Raw genomic sequence first — 26,238 nt, forward strand, 5'->3', positions numbered from 1 at the left:
TATATTTATCCCCACTTACTCCAAATCCACCTGACAAGTCTTGTACACCTAATAAATGGTCAATATATACATAATACATAAAACTTTTATGATCATTTAAATCTCCCTAAAAATGAATATGAACAAATCTATCATGTAATGAACACTTTCTTCCATTTTCTTTTCTTAAAAAAGCTCCCTTAAATTTGGTGTTTGTTTTATGCTAAATAATTAAATAATTCCTTGTGGTGGCATAACATACTGAATATACTTGCATCTTATTTTATGTTTCTGTCTCTCTGTTTTCTCTTAGTATAAGAAAATCCTTGAAATTAGATAATTTCTAAAGGAAAGGGGTCTGTTTAGCTCACAATTCTGGAGGCTAACGGGGCCAAGACGGTTCATCTGCATCTGGTGGACTTCGGGTGAGGGCTCAGCTGTGTCATAACATGGCAGAGAAGCAGAAGGGGAAGTGGGCATGTGTAAAGAGACCAAACAGTTGTAAGTGACAGACAGCCTCACTTTAAAATAACTCACTCTCAAGGGAACTGATGCAGTCCTGAGAGAGCGAGAATTCACTCCTGAGAAAGGCATTAATACCTCTTAACAACCTTATCATCTACTAAAGACACCACCTTCCAACACCACCACATTGGAGACGAAGCCACAGCATGAGCTTTGGTGCGGACAAACCATATTCAAACCATAGCAATTACCTAATGGAAAAAATAGACTTATTCCTTGAGATAAACTTATGAGGTGAACAAATTATTCCCACAGACTACTGGTTAGTTTTCCAGTAAACCAGTTGGGCAAAATATTTTGTGACAGGCCAGGCGTGGTGGCTCATGCCTGTAGTCCCAGCACTTTGGGAGTTCAAAACCAGCCTAGGCAACAAGGTGGGACCCCATCTCTACCAAAAAAAAATTTTTTTTTTAATTAACCGGGTGTGATGGCACACACCTGTAGTTCAGTTATGTCGGAGGCTGAGGCAGGAGGATCATTTGAGCCCAGATACTGAGTGTGCATTGAGCTGTGATCATGCCACTGTGCTCCAGCCTGAGCGACAGAGTAAGACCTTGTCTCAAAAAAAACCTTTTTAATGTTGTTGGTAGTATCTTAAGTTAGCATTGTCCTCCATGCTCTGAGAGCAGCGTGTTCTATAGACAGCTAACTACGTCTGGCAGTTCTCGTATTGATCATGGTTGTCTGTCTTTCCCTCTGAGCACATTTGTCCTTGTTTCTTGGTGGACCCTCCTGATTTTTTCTGTTGATATCAGTGTTGCCACAGTGTATACAGATAAGGAAAAAATAAATTACAATAAAATTAGAGCCAGATGTAAAATGACCAATGTTTCAAATAAGTGAAGGAGGATGGAGTTGTTTGCTTCGTTCTCTCTTAAGGCTATATATATAGTAGCTATCTGGGGAAGGAATTTTGGAGGAATAACATGGAGTCCTCATGGGAATAAGGATATTACAAATGTAAATAGGTACCTAAGCATTCCTTGACCACATGAGGTTGTCGAATATTTTAGGCACACTTTCTTTTGGAGTGCAATGGCGCGATCTTGGCTCACTGCAACGTCTGCCTTCCAAGTTCAAGCAATTCTCCTGGCTCAGCCTCCAGACCAGCTGAGATTACAGGCATCTGCCACCATGCCTGGCTAATTTTTGTATTTTTAGTAGACACGAGGTTTTACCATGTTGGCCAGGCTGGTCTCGAACTTCTGACCTCAAGTGATACACCTGCCTTGTCCTTCCAACGTGCTGGGATTACAGGCGTGAACCACTGCTCCTGGCCCACACTTTCTTTATTACATTTTTATGTGTTTAAAGACTAATATTCCTCAATGCAATTCTACTTTATTTTTCAGATTTATACTATGGTGGGGAAGCTTTCTCTGTAGAGCAGCCACAGTCTTTTACTTGTCCCTATTGTGGAAAAATGGGCTATACGGAGACATCTCTTCAAGAACATGTTACTTCTGAACATGCAGAAACATCAACAGAAGTGGTAAGTGAAGCAGCAGCCTTATGACTAAAATGATGTTGTAAAGTACATTATTTCTAACATTAATAAAGCTAGGTCACTGTCATCTACTTCCTGCTCAGTGTAATGATACCATTTGCATAGTTATTAAAATCATCTTTTAACAGCAAATTTTAAACATCATGGGAGGCTGCATTTTTGCAAAATAGTACCTCTTACTGTCCACACTGGGTTTCTTAACCTGTAGCTAAAACCACAGCATGGAGTCTTGACCAAATTCAGGAGCCCTTTATTCAATGCATTGTGAAAGGTTAAAAGGACAGCAACCTGCAGTGCATCTCTTGTTATAGTATCCTTGCTATCTGCTTAACTTTTCTTCTACAAGGAACTTCACAAGGAAATTTAAAAACCTTTGGTAGTGTCATAATAATCCATTGTCACATCTCATTGTAGCATATCGCTGATCTTACCTGGTTTTCATCAGATCACATCTCTTGCTTCCTAGGTCAAGCTCTGGGGTCCCTAGAAGTTCTTCCTATCCTGATCTTTCCAGTGGCTAAAGGCCATGGACCCAGAATAATACACAAAGAAAGTCTTACCTTGAAAGCTTGTTGGATTTTTTACTTGACATCTGAGTCAGCATGCATCCACCTTCAAGAAATGATAAAGTACACCTAAGAGTCTCTCCCCCACCTCTTTACCATTGATAATAATAGGTAAAGTGAAGGCTTTATATGGAACTATAGATACTGAATTGGGAGAATTTTGGCACAAGTAATTGCATATTGCATCAACTAATAAACCCCTAAATGTACTCAAAACAAATTAATTGAAACCCAGAGAAATAAAGTAGCATGCTCAAGGACATTCAGCTTAGTAAGGGGCAGGGGTAGGGGCAGGTGTTTGGACTCAGCTAGTGTCCCTCTGGGTTCCAGAGTCTCTACTTAACTCTGCTACAGCTATGCATATAATATAGGGTTACTTTTATTCCCACTGACACTGCTAGTTTGATGCTTGAAGTTGTTATAACATGTATCAAGCAGTAGGTAAATTTATTTTGTATAGACATCAAGCCAAATGTTACTGTCTTAACAGCTCAGAAATGCTCTGATCTTGCACCTAGGAGAGCCTCAGACTACTGTTGTCACATTTTATTACTATTCTTAGTTTGTTCTTTTTATTCTGTAAAGTGACTTTGCTTCCTTTTGGTACAGTCCCACATACCAGTATGAAGAATCCCGACTCAGTTGCATCTCCATGCTGGTTGTTGTGGAAAACTTGGAATCATTTTTCTTTGATTTAATTTCTGTTAAGTTTGGGTCCTTTACCTAAATACAATAAGATAAACATGGAGTTCTTATTGTAAATTAGGCATCCTTAAAATCATTATCAGACTGTGCACAGTGACTCATGCCTGTAATCCCAACACTGGGAGGCTGAGGCGGGAGCATTGCTTGAGCCCAGAAGTTTGAGATTGGCCTGAGCAACAAAGTGGGGCCTTGTCTCCACAAAATTTAAAAATTAGCTGGACGTGGTGGCACATGCCTGTGGTCCCATCTACTTGGGAGGCTGAGGTGGGAGAATTGCTTGAGGTCAGGAGGTTGAGGCTGCAGTGAGCCATGATTGTGCCACTGCGTTGCACTGCAGCCTGGGTGACAGAACAAGACCCTGTCTCCAAAAAAAAATTATGTATTGTTATATATATTATATATAATATATAAATAGCATTATATTATCATTAATAAATATATATAATGATATATAACAAGTAATAATATATATTATTATTATTATCAGCCGGTAGTCCCTAGTATAGTATTCTCATCTCCCCACAAGGGCAAGACAACCCAGTTTTCCATAACGTTGCCTCTGGTTGGTTTGCTCCCCAACCCCCACCCCCCGGAAAGTAAATACTCAAAATTTGTTGTTTACACTCTGGCATACCTGATACATAGTTTGAAAATTAAATACCCACCACCTGCAAATGGTTTCATGGTCTATTTCTTGTGAGTTGTGTTTATGCCTTCATTAAGTTTCCAGGCTTTTGGTACATAGCCCAAGGCAGTTGTCACTCTATTTTCATATTGGCTTTTGTGGAATATTTTAAGGATTTATCTCTCCTCATTAGCCCTTAATCTTCACATGAATACTATATCTACCTCTGTTCCCACCCATACACCCAGACATTTCAAAGTGAAAAATGGCAGGCAGATAAGAATCTTTAATATAAAAGTACAAGATTTCTTCAGGTCATGTGGGTCAAGTCCTAGAGGCAGGGCTGGCATTCAGCAGGTGCAGTCAAGTGTAGCATGCTGACTAGTGTCCATTCCGAAGGATTGGTGCCTATGCCATACCAGTTGTTAAGTGTTTTGAATGCCTCTCTGTATATATGTGAAACATATTATCAACTCCAGTGTGCTACAGTTACATGTAATTGTCCAGGTGATAATACTGTGTGTCCTCTCTCACCCCTCAATGTTTTGCATTTTTGAATTAGGGAATTCAAGAGTGATTTATATCATTTTGGTTTGGGGGATTATATCTACACAACAACTTGCTATATCTCCTTTTCTATTCCTCTTAACATGTTCCTTTCTCAATGCTCTGTTTGCTGTCTTGCTTTGTCCCACATTACCTGCATGTGTCCTCTAGACCAGGGTTCCCCAACCCCTGGGCCACAGACGGGACCAGACTAGTACCCATCTATGACCTGTTTGGAACCAAGCCACAGAGCAGAACATGAGCAGTGGGCCAGCGGGCATTACCGCCTGAACTCCACTTCCTGTCAGATCAGCTACATCGTTAGATTCTCACAGGAGTGCAAGCCCTTTTGTGAACTGCTTTCTGATTTCTTTGGAATTATTTTTCAGTATTGCTAAATTATATTAATACTATTTCAAGTTTTGTGAATTCCCAAGATGTCGTCATACACATAAATTTTTGTACAAGAACCATGTTTAAATGTAAAACATAATTGCTTTTTAGGAATTCCTAAATTACATGTAGATGCTGCTCTTTAGAAGCCAGTGACAAATCTAACTTCAGCATTATGGGAGAATGGAATTGAGAGGGAAAATAATTTAATATGAAGTAATTCACAATTGTAAGTTAATTTCACTTATAATTGGACACTTATTAACTGTTCACTGCAGCAGCAGAAAATCAGATTGTAATCTAGTTGAACAGTGCGCTCACTCAACTCTTGAAAGGACCTTTATTTATATTGGCAAAATGGATGGCCAAGGTGCAGGTAGCTACAAGCTAGACGGTTCTACAAGGCCCAAAAGGAGTTTCTTGACCATGTAGCATAGATCATCCACTAGTCCTTTATGTATATTCTCAAAACAAAACTTCAGTTTCTGTCTTGTATTCATTATATCTGCAGATTTTGTAGGATAAACTAATACTTTTAATTGGGAAGGAGATCCAAAAGCCTGAAGTTGTCATTGGCCGTGGCAGTTAGTTAGCTCAATAGAATGTCTTTCTTCTAATTTTTTTTTTTTTTTTTTTTTTTGTATAAGCACTAAAGTATAACACGTGTCAACAGGTTTTGTGTGTTGGCTTTAAATTCGGATGACTCTTTTTGGGTCATTACTCTTCTGTGGAAAAAGTGTTTTAAACCCCATTCCCCCCTTTGTATTGCAGGTGATCAGAAAATCCCTTGGCATAATAAGCCTGGGTGTTTCTGTGGCTGAGTTCTAAGAACCGCTCAAAAGCAGAGACGTGAATTGTACCCCAGTTTGAAGAAATAATGAAAAATATACACCAATTTTTTAAAAAAAAATTTTGGTAGAGACTGCGTCTCACTGGGTGGCCCAGGCTGGTCTCAAACTCTTGTCTGCAAGTGATCCCCCTGCCTCATTCTCCCAAAGTGTTAGGGTTACAAGTATAAGCCACTGTGCCCTGCCCCAATTTTGGCCCCAGTTTTTAAAAAGAAATGAAATTCATATGAACTTTAATATTGGCAGGAACTATGCTCATTTCTTGATAATGTTTTAACCTAAAGTGTTAAGTTAGTTCTGATTTGGTACTCAGTAAATGCTTAATGGATTAGTGCATGGTAACAAAATTATACAATATAACAGTCAGAACTTTAACTTTACCAGTTTACCTGGATTTCATAGCATAGATCCTTGAACTAGAAATAGGAAGGTGGTTATAAAGAATAGTTTTTAAAGCTGTGCGTAGTACCCAGAGAGAGAATGCTGTCTGATGTGGTTGTATTAGTTCAAGAGAGAGGTGAGAGGAAATCCAAACTTGCCTTAGAATGGTTGATAACTGTATGGGGAAGAATGTGTGGAGCTGTTGTTTAAAAAAAAGTCACGCATGCTGACTTCAGGTGCTTTCACAGAGGAAAAGTTCTGTGCATTCAGCAGTGACTCGGTGTTTATATGTGGAGTAATGACTTCAGAAGGTATGTTGTAAAGACATTGGCAACTGTGCTATATAATGTGCCCTAACTGGTTGCTGGCTGGCAGTCATGCGCTGGAACCACGTGGAAAAATGGAGACTCTGTATGTTCTTGGAATGGGACCTTACCTCAATTAGTAAAGGCTTCCAAAAGGGCTACAGATAAAAAGCAAGATTGATGGTGACCCTCAGTGGCATGGTGAAGGAGAAGAGGAAACTCAAGCAATAGCAGAGACGACACTGAGAATGGCAAGAACATCTGTGAATCCAAATTTTTTTGTTATGTTAGGTAACAGTAACATTTGGTGTTTTCGTATAACAGAGTAAATACAGTTTTTGAATATCATTGTATATTTAAACTGTATTTGCCAAACTTACGTAGTTTGTTAATAATCAACCAGGACCTTTGTCAAAATAGATTGTTAAATCCCTCTATTTCCAGGACTAGGAAACTGTATTTTTAACAATTGCTCCAGATGATTTATATTCTTTTTTTTTTTTTTTTTTTTTTTTTGAGACGGAGTCTTGCTATGTCACCCAGGCTGGAATCCAGTGGCTCCATCTTGACTCACTGCAACCTCCACCTCCCTGGTTCAAACAATTCCCCTGCCTCAGCCTCCTGAGTAGCTAGGATTACAGGCGCACGCCACCATGCCCAGCTAATTTTTTGTATTTTTAGTAGAGACGGGATTTCACCATGTTGGCCAGACTGGTCTCAAACTCCTAACCTTAGGCAATCCACCTGCCTCGGCCTCCCAAAGTGCTGGGATTATAGGCGTCAGCCACTGCGCCTGGCCCTGACGATTTATATTCTTTTTTTTTTTTTTTTTTTTTTTGAGACACGCCCAGACTGGAGTGCAGTGGCACAATCTCGGCTCACTGAAAGCTCCGCCTTCCGGGTTCATGCCATTCTCCTGCCTCAGGCTCCCGAGTAGCTGGGACTACAGGCGCCTACCACCACGCCCGGCTAATTTTTTGTATTTTTAGTAGAGACGGAGTTTCACTGTGTTAGCCAGGATGGTCTCAGTCTCCTGACCTCGTGATCCGCCTGCCTTGGCCTTCCAAAGTGCTGGGATTACAGGCGTGAGCCACCGCGCCCGGCGATGATTTATATTCTTAGCCAAATTAAAGAAATACTGACTTAAGCCAGTTAAGTAAATCTTAATTGATAAGTTGTTATAATTTTAAGCTTGTGTGTTACATGGAATTTTCCTGTACGAATAACAGATACTACTCTATCATGTGGCAGTGGAAGTATGATAAATATTAATGTTGACAAGCTGTCATAATTTTAGGGTCAGTACCCTAAAATTACCCTTGTGTTGAGTTTTCCTGTGCTGTAAGAGATATTAGGCACCATGATGTGGAAATAAAGACACACTCAAAACTAAGAAGTGTTTGTGGCCATGAGTGGTACAGTGGCTTGCTTCCTCCCACTCCCCACCACCTCTTTTCCATTTCTCTTGCCCCACTTTGCTCTCCTTTTTCTTTCTTCCTCTTGTTCCCTTCATTTCCTTTCAGAAAACACAGTCTTAAGAACAAGCGTTTTTGTCTTAAAGCGTGAGTTAGCTTGCTAAATATAAAATGTAAAACCTAAAAGATGACCAGGCCTCTGTGGTCACATCAGCATCTGAGCTTAGTTTTCCTTTCCAAGTCCTCATCCGAGTTCACTTTATGTGACCCAAGTGTGGCAACATCTTCCACTTGGTTCTAAATCTAGCCTCTTGATTTTTTTTTTTTTTTTTTGAGATGGAGTCTCTGTCGCTCAGGCTGGAGTGCAGTGGTGCGATCTTGGCTCACTGCAACCTCCACCTCCTGGGTTCAAGTGATTCTCCTGCCTCAGCCTCCTGAGTAGCTGGGATTACAGGCATGTGCCACCACGCCCAGCTCATTTTTGTATTTTTTAGTAGAGATGAGGTTTCACCATGTTGGTCAGGCTGGTCTTGAACTCCTGACCTCGTGATCCACCCGCCTCAGCCTCCCAGAGTGCTGGGATTACAGGCATGAGCCACCACCCCTTGCCTAGCCTCTTGATTTTCTATGCTAGCTGTCAACCTGGGTGATCCTCCCGCATAGTAATTTCTTATCCTCAGTAATTCTTTATCCCTAGACGTTATGGAATTTTGGTTGGTTGATTGGTTGGTTTTATATTATTTCTCTATGAATGAAGCAGTTCTGAATACCTTCATCCTGCCATCTTAACTTAGTTACTCCAGTGAAATAAAAAAGATTTTGAGTATAGAACCAAAGTCAATACACAATAAGGAAGGATCTTGGCTTTATTTTATATCCTCCTCTCAAAGGTACTTTTCTACTTGTTAAATTATCTATCTTATTAGGACATTCTTAGTATATTTGGTATCTCTGCTTCCCATTCTGTTTTCCTTCTAGGAATTTATATCCTTGTGGAGACTTTTCTCATCTGCCAACATTTTTATGTCCCCTCAAGTACCGAAGCCTCTGCAGCAATCTCTGGATAGCTCAAGTTGTTTATAGATTTTACCCGAAGGCCAATATAAAGGAAGGTATCTTAGAAGAAAGATGCCTTTTCCTTTTGGTGGTTATTTTCTCTTTAAATAAAAATCTTATACAGCCTTATAATATTGTAATAAGACTATAACCCAGCACTTGTTAACTTTTTCAAAATGATGAGTCTCTAAGGTAGCTTGTTTTGTTTTTAAATAACTGGAACATTTTTTCTGTTTCTCCAAACATTGCTGGTCTTTTTTTTTTTTTTTTTTTTTTTTTTAAAAGCAAATCTGTCTGGAGTTTAAAACCAAAGACAAATCATACTGTGCTGCATCTCAGAGTTTACAGTTTAGCTAGGTAAGACCAGAAGCACATGAAAAGTAAAATAGGTATATCAGACATAACCAGGTAATGTCAGAGTACAGGAATGGTACAGATAGTAGAAGTTAAATTCCTAGTAAAGAGAGAGTGGATATCTGTAAACTTGTGACACATACAGCTACTTTACTGACAGAGGAAAGAATCTGACCACCTTCCTGGCATCTTTTAAGAAAGGCATAGACAGGTCTATCTACTTCTTTTTCTCATTTGCCTCATCACATTCCATTGTGACCTCTCTAGTTCTTTTGCACACTGTCATGCTTAAATGTTATTTCTTATGGACATATTTAGGTTTTCCTGAGGATATTTCTCAGAGTCCTGAGTCACATAATCAGGACAGCTGATTAGGCATAAGAGGGACTGATACCAAATCAGAGTTGAACTCTCAGGGGACTTCTGCTGTCTGGTTGTTAGATGATGGAAAGTTATGTTTGTTTGGGCTCCAGGAATCAGAGCAGTTTGTTTTCCCTCCATACCCCAGGATTGTCCTTCCAAGTCTCACCTTTCGCATCTCCCCTCATCTCTAGCACTACCACCTACTCCCAGTGTGCTGTCAGCAGATAATAAGGCTGACCAATTGCCTAGATTTTGCCTAGGTGAAAGAATTTTGGCTCAAGTACTAGCAAGATGAATCACGTATCCTGTCTTTAACCTTCTTACTTATTTATAAAGACACAAGTCTACCACTTGAACTGTGCACTTCCTGGGGCTCCCTTTGGTCATGCCCCTTGCTTCAGACCTTTCTTCTTGGCCCTGTTCTTTAAGATTGAAATTGTTCATACTTCAAGGCTTGGCTACCATTGTTAGAACATTATCTGCCCATTTGAATTTCGGAAGAGTAAGGGCCTTTCCTCTTTAAAAAGTTCCTCATTCTTTCTATCCTTCCCCTCTCCTTCCCTGTTTCACCAATTCTGTTAACTATAGACACCGCCTTCCCAACTTGTCACCCACTCCCCAAACCGTGACTGTGTACACATCATTTTATTCCTACTTTCTCCTGTCTCTTGCCAAAAGGCCCATGGAAAGTTGAGCTTCTACTCCTTGAGCCTGACCTGGTTACAAGCTTATGGCCTACCACCCATTTCTTTGGAAAATAAGGTTAAAAAATTGACTTCCATACAATATGCCCCTTGGAAGTCACATTCATAAATTTATAGACCACATTTGCATATTATTAGTAATCATAATCTGTCTTACATTCAACATATCTGTTGAATGTTTGCACAGTTGCATTTAATCAGACCTCTGCTGTCTTATTTGGGAATTGTCTCTCAAGTACAGCTTACTTTGGAGAAGTGTGCCATAGGCTTGTATCTGTCTTTACCATTCAAGACTGGACTTAAACATAAATGTGCACTAAATAGCATATTTTTAAAGTCTTTTTAATGGAAACTATTTTGCTAGGCCATACGAATGAATCAGGCAGGCTGTTAGAAGGCCCTGCCAGAGATCAAGTTTGGTGTGTCTGAAACTGTTGTGTTTGACCCTGAGGGACCTTGTGTGAACAGTTCTTGCTTAGGCTTCTACTGGTTTTCACTAATTCAGGATCTGCTGAGTTTTTTATGGTTAAAACTTGATAATAGTAAAACAACAGAATACTCGTCCGGAAAGATGTCTTATTGACATTCATTTATTAAGCTGCTTTCTTTACTTCCATTTCAGATTTGTCCAATATGTGCAGCGTTACCTGGAGGCGATCCTAATCATGTCACGGATGACTTTGCAGCTCATCTTACACTTGAACACAGAGCCCCTAGAGATTTAATATCCTTTTAAGAGATGACAAGGAAAAGAGTTGTTTGTAATGTTTGTCATTTTGATTTTTTGTTTTGGAGACAGGATCTCGCTGTGTCGACCTGGCTGGTCTCAAACTCCTGAGCTCAAGTGATCGTCCTGCTTCAGTCTCTTGAGTAGCTGGGACTATAGGCACACAAGTGCCACTGCATCCAGCTTGTCATTTTGATTATTTTTAAGGATAATATCCCCCAAAAGAGGAAAAGTAATCTCCAAATTATTTTTACTTATTTGAACTTTTCCTAGAAGTGACTCAGTGTTGAGATGCAATTGATTTCTCTTTTTATATACTATCACTGTTGCATGAACATTTTCACTAAGTGAAAGTTGACTTGTCCTTCATCTTTAGTTCACTATAATTAGATTTTTTAAGGCAGTTTGACCAGATTATGTCTTCCAGGATGGCATTTTCATACAAAAGCGGAAAATGTTAATCCAAATTAAAATTTAATTAGTTAAATATGAAGAGGCATTATTCATTATTTGCTTTCCCTCTCTGTTCCTCTGCTGCCTTACCCTGTTGTGGCTGTGGTGTGGTGAGATGGTGGGGGCAGGTGTGCATCTTAGTGTTCCTTTCGTTTTTGGGGTCTCCTTCTCCAAAGAGAGCCATTTCCTGCCCAGTTCCTAAGTAGGATAGCGTAAGGTCAGCTCTAGCTTTACATTTCCTTTCCTGCTTTTCTTTTTTTTTTTTTTTTTTTTTTTTGAGTCTGAGTCTCACTCTGTTGGCCAGGCTGGAGTGCAATGGCACGATCTTCAGCTCATTGCAACCTCCACCTCCTGGGTTCAAGCAATTCTCCTGCCTCGGCCTCCCAAGTAGCTGAGATTACAGGTGCCCGCCACCATGCCCAGCTAATTTTTGTATTTTTAGTAGAGATGGGGTTTCACCATATTGGCCAGGCCGGTCTCTTGGCCAATCTGGTCTCGAACTCCTGACCGCCCGCCTTGGGTTCCCAAAGTTCTGGGATTACAGGCATGAGCCACTGCGCCTGGCCAGTTTTTGTATTTTTTTTTTAGTAGAGATGGGGTTTCACCATATTGGCCAGGCTGGTCTTGAACTCCTGACCTCAGTGATCTGCCCGCCTTGGCCTCCCAAAGTGTTGGGATTATAGGTGTGAGCCGCCACGCCCAGCCTCCTGATTTTATTTCTTCATTCCCTTCCTTATCTCTCAACAGTTGCTGGCAGTGTTCCCTGAGATTACTGGCCTACCAGAGCGATTAATTTTGTGGTCTTTGCTTCTGGTTTCAGGTTATGAATTGTTCATCTAAAACTGTCACCAGCTGGGTACAGTGGCTCATGCCTATACTCCCAGCACTTTGAAAGGCCAAGGTGGGAGGATCACTTGAGCCTAGAAGTTCGAAACCAGCCTGGACAACATAGGAAGACCCCGTCTCTACCAAAATAATGAGCTGGCCATGGTGGCACACACCTGTGGTCCCAGCTACTCAAGAGGCTGAAGTAGAAGGATGGCTTGAGCCCATGAGCTCAAGGCTGCAGTAAGCTATGGTTGTACCACTGCACTTCAGCCTGGCAACAAAGTGAGACCCTGTCTCAAAATACATATATATATAAAATCATAATATATAAATTATCAAATATATAAATATGATCGTATCACTTTCTCTAAAACCCAAACCATCCTTATTAATATGATGGAACACTGCATGTACAGTGACACCTGAAGGCCTCCTGGAGCTGCCCATCTGGTCCTTAAATAACTCCAGAACCATCAGCTGAAAAACTGAGAAGCCAGCAAAAAAATGAATCTGCATTATAAAGCTGGTCTGTTTGGTGCTTTAAAGGAAAAATCTCTTCTATATGATCTGGCCTCCCCCACCTCTTATTTGCCTTTGTGGAAACGTAGGGTTGTCTTCATGAGTTTTGACAGCTATTTGCGACTCAGGACCTTTTTCAGTTTGACTCAAACTCAGCTATGTAAGATGGTTGAGGCTGCTGGGAATTTGACTTCGTGATAAATGTCATGTTAATCTGTCTGTGTGTCTTACACAAGAAATGCAAATCTGTTTTCTGCTTAGCAGCAGCATTGGAAAAAAGCTTGAAGACAGATTAAAACTGATAATCCAAAAGGAATCTTTGATCTGCTGAATATAAATTCAATATTGTTCCTTTTTCATTATAGGTGGTATTTGAGATTTCATGAGCTATATAGAGAAGCTTTCTTACCTCACACAGCCAATACACACACACACACACACACTCACATGTTGCCTTATATTTGAGTGTTTTTTTAGGGTTAATAGCCCTCCCTCATAGATAGAGTTGGGACATTTGCACTTTTAAGTTAAATGTGCTGTTTTTAAATGCTTACAATTCAGGAAGTCTTTATATCTCTCTAGCAAGGGCTCAAGTGATTTTTTTTTTCTTTCTGTGAAATATTTTCATTTTTTTCTTAACTTTTGGGTTATGATGAATCGAGTGGTGTTCGACATGTACGTAGAATGTTTCACCCTGGCCGGGGATTAGGAGGTCCTCGTGCTCGTAGATCAAACATGCACTTTACTAGCAGTTCTACTGGTGGACTTTCTTCTTCTCAAAGTTCATATTCTCCAAGCAATAGGGAAGCCATGGATCCTATAGCTGGTAAGTTAGTTTCACATTAATAAGGGAAATGGCAGGGGAAGGAGGAGCTCCTTTTAAAACTTTTTGTGATGCCAGGTGCGGTGGCTCACACTCTGGGAGGCTGGAGCGGGTGGATCACTTGAGGCCAGGAATTCAAGACCAACCTGGCCAACATGGCCAAACTCCATCTCTACTAAAAATACAAAAATCAGCCAGATGTGGTGGTGGGCGCCGGTAATCGCAGCTACTCAGGAGGCTGAGGCATGAGAATCACTCAAGCCTGGGAGGTGGAGGTTCCAGGGAGCCGAGCTCGCACCACTGCACTCCAGCCTAGGTGATGGAGTGAGACCCTGTCTCAAAAAAAAAAAAAAAAATTGTGAGATTTTTGTAGCCTCACCTCTCTGATCATAAGCCATGTTCCTTCACAAAATTGCCAAATACTTTAAAAGTGTAAAATGTGTTCAAAGCAGATACTTAACATAAAGTAATTCATACTCTTCTGGTATCACTTAAGTCCAGTAGTCCCCCTCTCATATGTGGTTTTGCTTTCCTGGGTTTCAGTTACCCATAACCAACTACAGTCAAAAAATAGGTGAGTACAGGACAGTAAGATACTTTGAGAGGGAGAGAGACCACATCACATAACTTTCATGGTATATTTTTAGATTTACTCTATTTTGTTGTGAATCTTGTACTATGCCTAATTTATAAATTAAACTTGAGCACAACAGATAAGTATATATAGGAAAAAACATATAGGGTTCTGTGTTATCCAGATGCCCATTTCAGCCATTCACTGGGGGTCTTGGAACATGTCTCCTGCAGGTAAAGGGAGTGGGAGACTCCTGTTCTTAGAGACATAAGATGATAAAAAATGGTTTTATGTTGTATTTGTGGCCTCTATTGAAGCCCAAGGAAATCATAAAAGATTTGAGTTTGAATACCTCCAAAATTTCATGGTTAAACCTCCATAAGTACACATAACAAATGTCCAAAGCACATTTGAAATTAAGGTTTTATAAGACATAGCTAACATTTTTAACAACATGTTATCTGTAAAATTCTATCACAGATTTATGCCTATCTCAGGTGTTGTGCAGGGCGCCTCATGGCTTCCAGGTACACATTCCACCACATGGACACATTTCAGAACTGTTATCTATAGCTAATTGACAAGACTAAAAAATTAAGCTCTTCTCATGGAAGAAAGGAACGTAAGACTTAATGTCCTGATCTTGATTTGAGAACTATATTGTTGTAGAACATACTGAAAGGTACATGTTTAATAGCTTGGGGAAAATCTTAAAAAAAAACAAAAACAAAAATACACAGTTTTTGAACCTGGCCATGTCACTGGGTCTAGTACATGACAAACCTGGGAAGTTGGTAGCAGAACACAGGGTCAGAATAAAATATAAGAAATCACTGTAGCCTGACAATCTGCAAGACACACCAAGCAGACAAGTGGTAAGACTGTGGGACGTGTGCACACATTTAAAGCAACAATTCTGAAATGTGTCCATGTGGTGAAGTGTGCACCTACCTGGAAGCCATGAGGTGCCCCGCAGAACACCTGAAACACTGGTAAGTGTAAATCTGTATTAGAAACTGAGAACATCAGAGCTAAATGACAACTTAGGAACACAAAGGAGGAGACAGCAGACACTGGGGAAGGGTGGGAAGAGAGAGAGGAGCAGAAAGATAACTGTTAGGTACTGGACTTAATTGGGTACTGCGTGATGTAATAATATATACGACAAACCCCCGTGATGTGTTTAACTGTGTAACAGACCTTCACATGTACCTCCAAATCTAAAATAAAAATTTAAAAAAGAAAAAAAAACCTAAGAATAATTTTACACCTATCATGTTATTAAAAAGTTAGATATACCATATAAAATTTTAATTCCAAATGTGCTTTGAACATTTGGGTGTGCAACAACAAAAACAAGCCTAACAAACTGAGTTTGGGGGATTTAAAAAATATTTCTTCATCCAAAGGGAATATTTACCTGCTATTTTGGTGGCAGACACTAAAAATTAAAGTAGTTTCTGAGAGCAGAATTCAAATTTGAGAAATTTTCACTTGTTTTTTTTCTGTCAGTGAAAATTAGTTTATTTTAGTGATAGACTGTATATTCCATGAAAGAGTGGTGTAAGAGTGCTATCAAAAGCCTGGGATAAAGCAACAGTGAACAAGAAAACAAACTGTTAATGAGTTTTAATGATAAAGAGTTTTTGCTGGCCTAAGAGTGTGTGCAAGGCAATCATCGGTTCCCTATAAGCGAGGTAGACCCTCCACTTGGAAGAAGGCATTTCACTGCACCTTACGTAGATGAGGGTGCAGGGACAAAGGTTTACACCTCTCTTAATGAGTACAGCCTTATGGACACAAGACAGTCTGGATCATAACAGGCCACTAAGTACGCTGTACAGTCAGATGCAACAGGTTCTCAGGAGCCTTGCTGAGCACTGCTAGTGGTACCTACTGCAGTGGTACTCTGAAACAGCAGTACCAAAAGGTACTAGAGGGAGAAGGCAGAGGTGAGTGTTCAAGGGCCACTATCAGAAATGATCCAGGCCTCTTGGACTATATCCTAATAATTCATTCAGTCATTCAGTAAATGTTTGAATTCCTGCTGTATCAGGCCCTGTTCTGAGAGCTGGGAATATAGTCAACAGTAGACCTCATCCCTGCTTCCATGAAACACATATTGAGAAAGCTTATATTATAATTGGGCCCGCAGATAAACCACTTCATTAAATACTAAGAGAAAGCTTAACTAAATTAGTCTATTATACAGATAATTTTAAAGACAATTTAAGTTTTACTTAAAGCAAACATAGTTGGGTCTGGGTTGATGTTCGTATGCATTTGCGTTCTCTGTACACAGTAACTCCTGCCTCCAGGAGGCATTCTAGAAGGTATTCAGCTCTTAACTGAAACTCTGTGCTGCTGTGGTTACCTACCTGTTCACAATGCTTTTGATGTTGTTCCAGTGAAAGAGTGATCTGTAGCGTTTTGTTTTCCTCAGTATTAAGCAGACATTAATTGTCTTCATTTCCATTGGCAGAGCTTTTATCTCAGTTATCAGGAGTGAGACGTTCTGCAGGAGGACAGCTTAATTCCTCTGGCCCTTCCGCTTCTCAGTTACAACAACTGCAGATGCAGCTGCAGCTAGAACGGCAGCATGCCCAGGCAGCACGGCAACAACTGGAGACCGCACGCAACGCAACCCGGCGTACTAACACAAGCAGTGTCACCACTACAATCACACAATCCACAGCAACAACCAACATAGCTAATACAGAAAGCAGTCAGCAGACTCTCCAGAATTCCCAGTTTCTTTTAACAAGGTAGCTCATTTGTTAATAGAATTTTGTTTGGGAAGTAGTATTTTATTGCCACTACAGTCTGGAATTATCTTTTCTCTTTTGTGCATATATATTTCTTTAAAATTCTGTGTTTGATTAAAACTCACAAATCTCTGATTAAAACTGCATATTCAGTATTTCCCGAAGAATGTGAAACATAGTAATTCTTTTAGATAAATTAAGAATACTGGGCCAGACCCAGTGGCTCACACCTGTAATCCCAGCACTTTGGGAGGCCAAGGCAAGCATATTGCCAGAGCCCAGGAGTTCCAAACCACCCTGGGCAACATGGTGAAATCTTATCTCTACAAAAATTAGCCAGGTGTGATGGTGCGCACCTGTGGTCCCTGCTACTTAGGAGGCTGAGGGGGGAGGATTGTTTGAGCCCTGCAGGCAGAGGTTGCAGTAGCCAAGATTATGCCATTCATTCCAGCCTGGGTGACAGAGTGAGACCCTGTCTCTAAAATAAAATAACTGGTCTTCTTGTTCTCAAGGTATATATCATCATATAATATGAATTGTTTTGCCATAGTACCCATAAAACATTAAACACTATATCATTATATATATATATGGTTCATATTAGGTGCATTTATCATAATTAACATTGCTTTTTATTGCCAGTTTTAATCTACTGTGAAATATTAAAAGGTATAAGAAGGATTTCATAATACAGTGACAGTTTTCTCCTATGAATTTCTAAAAAAGCTAGATTTAAATTTTTATGGTTGGCACACAAAAGTAACTGTTAAAAAAAAATGACTTCCCATGGTATAAATAATATTCAGTACAACAGGGCCGGGCGCGGTGGCTCAAGCCTGTAATCCCAGCACTTTGGGAGGCCGAGACGGGCGGATCACAAGGTCAGGAGATCGAGACCATCCTGGCTAACACGGCGAAACCCCGTCTCTACTAAAAACACAAAAAATTAGCCGGGCGAGGTGGCGGCGCCTGTGGTCCCAGCTACTCGGGAGGCTGAGGCAGGAGAATGGCGTGAACCCAGGAGGCGGAGCTTGCAGTGAGCTGAGATCTGGCCACTGCACTCCAGCCTGGGCGACAGAGCGAGACTCCGTCTCAAAAAAAAAAAAATATTCAGTGCAACAGAAAACTACTCTACTGGATGGAGTTCCTGTTCGCTTCTGAAACTGTTAGCAACTGTATGTATTTGTCTGCCAGAACTTCATAGGCATTTTATGTGACTTTCAGGAACATAAAGAATTTTAAAAAGAGCAATGATGAGTGGAGACTTAGCCTCAACAGATAATGAACCTGGACTAATTTGGGCTTTTAAGGGAGCAGAGAGGAATATAAAGAAAGAACTGTAAAATGAAGAATAGAGTTTGTATAATACATCATTATCTCCAAAATGCAGTGTGTATGACAATTCATTGGGATGTTAGAAGAAAATATTATAATTTCTACTTATATTTCTTTTATCTCATACTCTGTTAATCCAGTGGTGCATGTGTATAGTTATAAATAACATAGTGTGGGTGCAGAATAAAAAATGCTTGAAAATCCCTGGACTAGAGCCCCAGCTTTGCCACTTGCAAGTTTTGGACCTCAGGCAAGTCATTTCACTCCTCCAAACCTCAATTTTATCATCAGTATCCCAGAAGTTTTGCCTCTAGAGAGAGAATTATTTTGAGGATGAAATGGAATACTGGTATGTGTATGGTCTGGCTTAGTATCTGCCCTATAGTAAAGGCCCAATTAATGGTATTCATTATTATTTGTTATGAAACCAAGAAAAAAAATGTAAATGGGTAATTTACCTTTGAATTACTCTGCTAGGTCAGGAACTGTGCCTGGTTATTAGCAGATAATGCTGCTTTAATATAAGAGAACCACAGGGCCACAGATGGAGCTACCTGCTGCCATGTAGCCTTACCTATAGGGACTGACCAGCAGCAGGTCTGTAGCATACCACATCTAAGTTCCTGCCTCAAAAAGGAGATCTACTAGTGTGCATTTCTCCTGAGAGTTCACAGAACTGTGGGTGGAACGTCTTGCCAGTGCCCTTTGGAAAAGACATCTTCCTGTCCACCCTTGCCCTATGCTTTTTTTTTTTTTTTTTTTTTTTTTTTAAAGACCCAAACTACTCAGTGAGCTTGTCTGTGCATTTATTCCACACCCAACTCTCAGAGCATGGTAGGAGTAACCTCTGAGTGCTCTCTCTGAATTCTGGTTGTAGCTTCTTGAAATTCCCCTTCTGTCATCTGATACTGTACATTGTATGGTACCATGTAATTTGCAAACCACTTTCCACATATTTCATTGTATCATATGATTTATTTAAGGCAATATTTCCCCAGAAATACTCTCTTAACTTCATATATTCTAAGGAATATATGTAATTATGTTATTCTACCCCCAATTAATAAGGTCAGAGAAAGCAAAGTAAGAAGAATAAAGATATTATTTACTGTTGGGCTTCTCAGAACTTCACATGTATTAACATGCATTGTGAATTTTCAAGGCAAGGAGAACGGCTGCAGTGTATTCAGGAGAGATCCTGGTCTCTGGTCACTCAGCTCTTATGTGATATATATAGGGCCCAAGCCTTATTTTTGGTCTTTTCTTTGACCAGGGGCAGTTCCTATTGATGTTACCCTGGAACTGATGGTAAGGTCACAGTTTCTTTGGAGTTCAAGATAGTTGACCTTTTAGAAAGTGATTGTTGGAGTGTGTAAGTCAGATCGGTCTTTTTTTGAGACAGTTTCGCTCTTGTTGCCCAAGCTGAAGTGCAATGGCACGATCTCAGCTCACTGCAACCACCTCCCAGGTTTAAGCGATTCTCCTGCCTCAGCCTCCCAAGTAGCAGGAATTACAGGCACACACCTTCGCACCCAGCTAATTTTTTGTATTTTTAGTAGAAATGGGGTTTCACCATGTTAGCCAGGCTGGTCTCAAACTCCTGACCTCAGGTGATCCGCCCGCCTCGGCCTCCCAAAGTGCTGGGATTACAGCTTTGGAGCCACTGTGCCTTTGACAATGGGACCAGCTCATTTTGCTAACCCCAACTTGAAGATCCTCGCAAGCCTTGCAGTTTCATTTATATCCTAAATTTTATATTTCATCAGGAAGTCAAGACCTAGTACCAGTACCTCACACGCAGACTTTACCTGCCTCTCAGGAATGAGGTGTCTTCTCAGTTACTTCCCTGAAAAACAGACAGTAATATTGTTACTGCATGTTCTCTCGAGGACTGAAGGCCGCAGCCTGTATGTCTTTAGTTCGCCTCGTTGTTACGTGGGTAGTCCTCTTTACGTTCTTTATCTTTCTGTTACGAGGTTTAACTTCTCTAAAATTTTTTTTTCTTTACCAAAGACCTTTTCCAAAGCTAAGAACATCGAATGACTTCAGTTCGTAATATTTTTATAGCTTTGGGTTGAAAACGTGTAGTCTACTCAATCTTCTATTCCATTAGATACTCTCTTATGATATCCTTAATTTTTTTTTAACCATAAATGTAATCAGTCATTTTCTTTCAATGTGGATTTTATGGCTTTTCTGTAATTACCTTTCAGATATTTTTGCATTCTTTCAGTTCTGAAATTTGATCTTTTGTTTTCTGAGTCATAGATACCTAATTATTTAGTGGTTTTGAACTTAGCACCTATGAGATTTTGTGCAAATTGCTTAACCTTTGCTTCAGTTTCCTCTTCCTGTAAAATGTTGATAATAATAGTCCCTAACTCAGAGAGTTAAATGAGCTAATGCACTCAAAGAGCACGCAAAGCCCAACCCGCCGTTAGTATCATCCATGGTGGCATGGGGGTGCTCCTGTGCCTTGCAGTGCTGGTAGAACAGCAGGGAGCAGGTGCCAGGCAGTAGGGCAGCATAGAATAGATCTGTCTCTGGGCTCAGGGTGCTGCCTCTGGGTACTCAGGGAGAAGACCTGTCATGTGTGCCTGCCGGGCCTCCTTTCAGTGTCCCCATATTCTCCCTCTTTGTTCCTTTTGCTGCCCCATTGCTTCTGCTAGTTTCCCTTTCTTTGCCACTGAAAGTGTAGAGAAAACCAGTATTGAAACTAAGCAGAATTTTATATCATTTTTTGTTGGAGATTGACCTTTTTTTTTTTTTTTTTGAGACAGAGTCTCACTCTGCTGCCCAGGCTAGAGTGAAGTGGCACAGTCTTGGCTCACTGTAACCTCCGGCTCCCGGGTTTAAGCAATTCTCGTGCCTCAGCCTCCCAAGTAGCTTGGATTACAGGCATGCACCACCACACCCTGCTAATTTTTGTATTTTTAGTAGAGAAGGGGCTTCACCATGATGGCCGGGCTGGACATGAACTCCTGATCTCAGGTGATCCACCCATTTCAGCCTCCCAAAGTGCTGGGATTACAGGTGTGAGCCACTGCATCTGGCCAGAGATTGACATTTTAAAGTAATTTAACAAGTTTAGTAACAAGTGATAAGTAGAATTTTCAGCTCTTGACATCTGTCCAGTCTCTGTGCATATGAGCCGGGTTTCCCAGCATAGCCCAGATCTCATAAGTACATGCGTCAGGGGAGCAAGTCAGGCAGGTAGACCTTGCGTCTGCCCTGCTACACGGTAGGTCCTTGGTAGAAGAAATGTAGGAGGGTGTATGTGTTTTCTTGCCCTCTCTAGCTTCTGCATATACCAGGAAGAATTAAATAGAGTAATAGAGAAAAGTCAGAGGAAATTTTCGGATATTTTTCAGTTGAATATTCTGTTCACTGCAGATTTTGTTTTTGTGTTTTTATTTTCCTGTATTTACCCCCAGATGAAATTCTGGTTAGATACTTTCCCAAGCATCTAATCTGTAAGAAATCCTGTTTTCCTTAGAAAATTTTCACCTAGCTTTCTCTGGAGTGGAAAAAGTCTAAATGTATTTTTTTTTTCTCATTGAGTCTAATTAAAGCATAGATTTGCACCTCCAGGTAACAGTATTGCAACAAATGTGGGGAATTCGTCTCAACACAATTAAGGATAAATTAGAGCCAGATATTCCAGCAATGTCTCATTCTGAATTTTGCCAACTGTAAAACTTGCACAGTGGAGAGCACTGTAGATATTGGCCATGCCATTGTTCATTGACTTTTTAACAATAAGGTCTTTTCTTTTTAACTTAAACAGGTTGAATGATCCTAAAATGTCTGAAACGGAGCGCCAGTCCATGGAAAGCGAGCGTGCAGACCGCAGCCTGTTTGTCCAAGAGCTCCTTCTGTCCACTTTAGTGCGTGAAGAGAGCTCATCCTCAGACGAGGATGATCGGGGGGAGATGGCAGATTTTGGTGCTATGGGCTGTGTAGATATTATGCCTTTAGATGTTGCTTTAGAAAACCTAAATTTAAAAGAGAGTAATAAAGGAAATGAGCCTCCACCACCTCCTCTTTGATGACATCCCAATTCGCAGACAATGTCCTCTGTGCTGTATTTGCCAATGAAAGTGGACAACAACTATCTTGGGTTTGTTTGGTGATTGTAATTTCAGGTCTGTCACTCTTGTTACATTGTGTACATTCAAAAGGAAGAGAGAAAATATATATGATAATCATTTCCACTTAACTAATTTTTACTTCTAGCAGGTAAATGTAGGTAGCAGTGCAGGGGTGATCTCTGCTTCCTGTACCTTGACATGCAAAAGGCTGTCCTAATACTCCACATTCAAACTGAAGAGGAAAATTGAAATCTCTAATGAAGCTGCTGTGTGTATTTATGAATATTAATGAATAAAAACTGCTTGGATGGTTTACCTTAACTACTGCATGAGGTTTTTTGCAGCGTGCATGAGTTTTAGTGACCTTGTTATTTAAAAAATTAAATACAAGGAGTAAAACTTAAAAAAAAAAAATACAAAGCCCAAAGCTTTCCCAAACATTATTCAACGGTTACACTACGAAGTAGCTTTTGAATAATGTCTGCCTGAATCACCTTTCTTTGTGTGCCTCCTACGCACAAAGCCAGCTCTGCAGTGGAATCTGGGGATTGTGGCCGGGTGTGGCACTCCGCCCTGTGTGACTGTCCTGTCTCCCTGTTAGTCATCTTGCCTGTGTGGAGCTCAGCCTGTCTCTTTAACTCATCTGTAGAAGACACACCAGTAAAGCTACCGTTGGAATCTGCTGCAGGGGCCTTTGTGTGCCCTAAAAACAAATCCTGTTCATGTTTGTTTAAAGTTTTTACTTTTTGTGGTTGTTTAAAATTTTTTCAATTGTTAAATATGTTTTATTCAGGTGTAGATGAATTTCATTTATTGACTGTTCAACAGAGTTAACCTGAATTATGTTGTCTTTGTTTTTAAAAATCTCACATTCTCAATCATATTTTGCGTTATTTATGTATTTGCTTTGTAGTTTGCTGAGACAGATCAGTATCAGGGGAGCTTTGAGGATTTGCCTTCCCAGATTTGTCAATATATTGCAACCAAATTCTTAATGCTAATTTTAGCACCTTTTATTTATTGGGTTTTTTTTTCTGGCATAAAAAGTAAAGCCTTTTAATTGAATCATGCCACCTATATGCCTATATTATTAATCCTATGTGTAAAAAAAATGTACAGCTTTTTTGGGGTTTGTTTTGGGGTTTGGAAGGGCTGGGTTATTTTTTATTTCCTGTTTCAGTTTTTGTGCATAGACTTTCACAATAGCTCCAAGGCAGGGACAGCGGGTTTGGGGGTTGGGAGGGCAGTTTTTGGAATGTAAATTTAGGACTTTTAAAAAGGTGCGCACAGCTTCTGATAAATTTATAACCAGACTTAACCTAATCATGTCTCGTTCCAGTTCTGTTTTCTCTGAGCCCTTTTCTTAGTCTCCTCTCTTTCTCCTTTTCCTTTCCTGTCATCCTTTTCCTTTCCTGTCCGTGTATCTCCGTTTCTTCAACATGACAAGCATACAGACTTGAACACCTTTCCGGTGTTCTTCCGAGAACTGTGAAGTCCATGTTCATCCAAATGTAACCAAAAAAGAAGTCACCCTACATGTCTGAAAAACTGTTGCTTCTCCTCTGAAACTTCAAACTCCAATAATAGCTTTGTTTTCTTTAGTTTCTGTAATGGAAAATGTTTAAAGGAAAACTTTACACCAGGCTTCTGGTTACACTAGAAGTCAAGCCCAGTAGGGATTTTCATTTTTTTTTCGATTGGTTGTTGAGAAGTTTCAAAAACCAGTTTTCAAGCTGTGGTCTTTCAAACACATCTGCACTAAGTCACACATTTCAATAAAGCATTTTCAAGACTGTTGACCACTTGAATTTCTTTGGTGTTGGTGGATGAACCTAACCATTACTCAGAGATTTTATATCTCTAATCCAGTATTTTTTTTTCTTTTTATGCTAAACGTGGGAGATCCTGGTTTTGTGTGAATGCATTATTTTGGATGTGAGAAATTTTTAAAAATGCCAATTACGTACTTTCCCTTTTCTGCACAAATTCTGGGAAAATGTAAGAGCCTTCATTTTTTAACATGGTTTTAGGGAACAAATGTAAGTCCATTCAGAGCAGTTTAATTTAGATGATCACTTTAACACTGCAGAAGACCTAAGGAGTCATAAGATTCCATCTCATGTAGAATACTGTATATTAATTATTTTTTACCAGATATTTTACAAATACCTCACCTCATCCTGTATGTAATCAATAATGTATTATTTTAGGGTAGAAAGACACAGAATATCAATATAAAAATATATTCAAGCCCTTGAAATTCTTGTGTCCTTTTTCTTTAGTTTCTGGATCAAAATCTTATTACTGGATGTACTGTTGAATAAAAATTGCAAAGACTTTGATGGACAGGAGACAAAATCAAAATATACCACTGTTTATTTTGGCAGTACCTTCAAATTTCTAAGGACCAGATCCTGAATTTTGAGAAGTTTTTGTTTTGTTGAGTTTTGAGCGTCTAGGATATAAGTTTATAAATCTTCTACAGTGCTTGTCTTTACTTCCTGTTAAGAAATCATTTAAATCTTTCTCCTCAAGGTGCTCTGGAAGAAGTTTAATTTCAACTCTGAACAAATAGAAATAACTGTGCTTCCTTGTATGGCTGCAATCATAAGACACAATTTCTATGGTTGGCTACCGTGAAATTATTGTATTTATATTGCATTGTTTTGTTTAAAACAAAAAAAAATCCACAGAAGTAGAACCTAGGTTTGCTACTAACAAAATAGTGGATTCTTATAATGAGGCTCAGGTAAAGTAAGAGAAAGCTTCTCTCCCTGTGGTCCCCAGAGAAATGAAGTTTAGGATAGCACATTACACTATTAGAAATAATAGATGTAACCAAAAAAACCCAGTCCATTATCCCCACCCCTCATTTTCCCTCTCAATATTAGAAATTTCAATAATATACTGACAGATTTTCAAAGGTCACCAAGGCTTTTGTGTTTTTTCTCGTCTGTGGGCCACAATTAGAGAACAGCTAACAGGTCCAGAGTTCTCTTGATAGGTCCGAGACTTAGTTTACAGAAAAAAGCTAGGCTCCTCACTGCAAATATTAATACTTTATACACTTTACTCCATGGATCTTGGGGTGAGCACACATGTCAGTAGTTCATAGCTCTAGTTAAGGACAAATAAAGCGGGGTTGGGAGTAGGAGGAGAACACTCTACAGAGAGGTTATGGTAGCAGGTGACTGGAGAAAAGGATCTTTTGAATGGGATTCCTGTAACAGTGTTCAGTACCAATGTTAAGTCTTCTGTAAGTGGGGTCTAATATGGCTTACTGATACAGGCATGTGTGAAAAACTAAGTGTGATGGAGGAATGGGTGCTAAAAGCTCTTAACAGTTTTGTAGAGAAGCCCTGCAGCAATGTTTCTATGACATGCCTGTTTCTTAATTATTTGCATGCACAGTTTAAGGGGTACATGCAATATTGGTTTCATGTGCAGTAAAAACATAGCTGAGTGCGGTGGCTCATGCCTGTAATCCCAGCACTTTGGGAGGCCAAGGTGGGTGGATCACGAGGTCAGGAGTTCAAGACCAGCTTCGCCAACATAGTGAAACCCCATCTCTACTAAAAAACACAAAAAATTAGCCGCGCTTGGTGGTGGGCACCTGTAATCCCAGCTACTTGGGAGGCTGAGGCAGGAGAATCGCTTGAACCTGGGAGGTGGAGGTTGCAGTGAGCTGAGATCATGCCATTGCGCTCCATCCTGGGTGACAGTGCGAGACTCCATCTCAAAAAAAATTAAAATACTGGGTACGAAATTTTCCCAGAATTACATGCAAAAGTTGGTGTTTATGCTGGAAAAAGGTAACAGTTATCTGTGCTCTTTCTAAAGCTCAACTAAAC

The 26,238-nt window shown here is 40.0% G+C and overlaps 1 protein-coding gene across 2 annotated transcripts in view; it reads left to right on the forward strand.

Moving 5' to 3' along the window:
* The window catches only part of LOC105465454 (potassium channel modulatory factor 1), an 84,522-nt gene extending 61,814 nt beyond the window's left edge, over positions 1-22,708 (forward strand). For both annotated transcript variants that reach the window (XM_071076982.1, XM_071076981.1), the window contains exons 3-7: positions 1,857-1,996; positions 10,895-10,996; positions 13,451-13,625; positions 16,679-16,961; positions 22,084-22,708. In XM_071076982.1, coding sequence (XP_070933083.1) covers positions 1,857-1,996; positions 10,895-10,996; positions 13,451-13,625; positions 16,679-16,961; positions 22,084-22,345 — 962 coding nt within the window. In that variant the 3' untranslated portion in view covers positions 22,346-22,708. The remainder of the gene's footprint in view (positions 1-1,856; positions 1,997-10,894; positions 10,997-13,450; positions 13,626-16,678; positions 16,962-22,083) is intronic.
* Positions 22,709-26,238: the final 3,530 nt, after the last annotated feature.

Source organism: Macaca nemestrina, chromosome 13 (assembly GCF_043159975.1).
Source record: "Macaca nemestrina isolate mMacNem1 chromosome 13, mMacNem.hap1, whole genome shotgun sequence".
Taxonomy (NCBI): domain Eukaryota; kingdom Metazoa; phylum Chordata; class Mammalia; order Primates; family Cercopithecidae; genus Macaca; species Macaca nemestrina.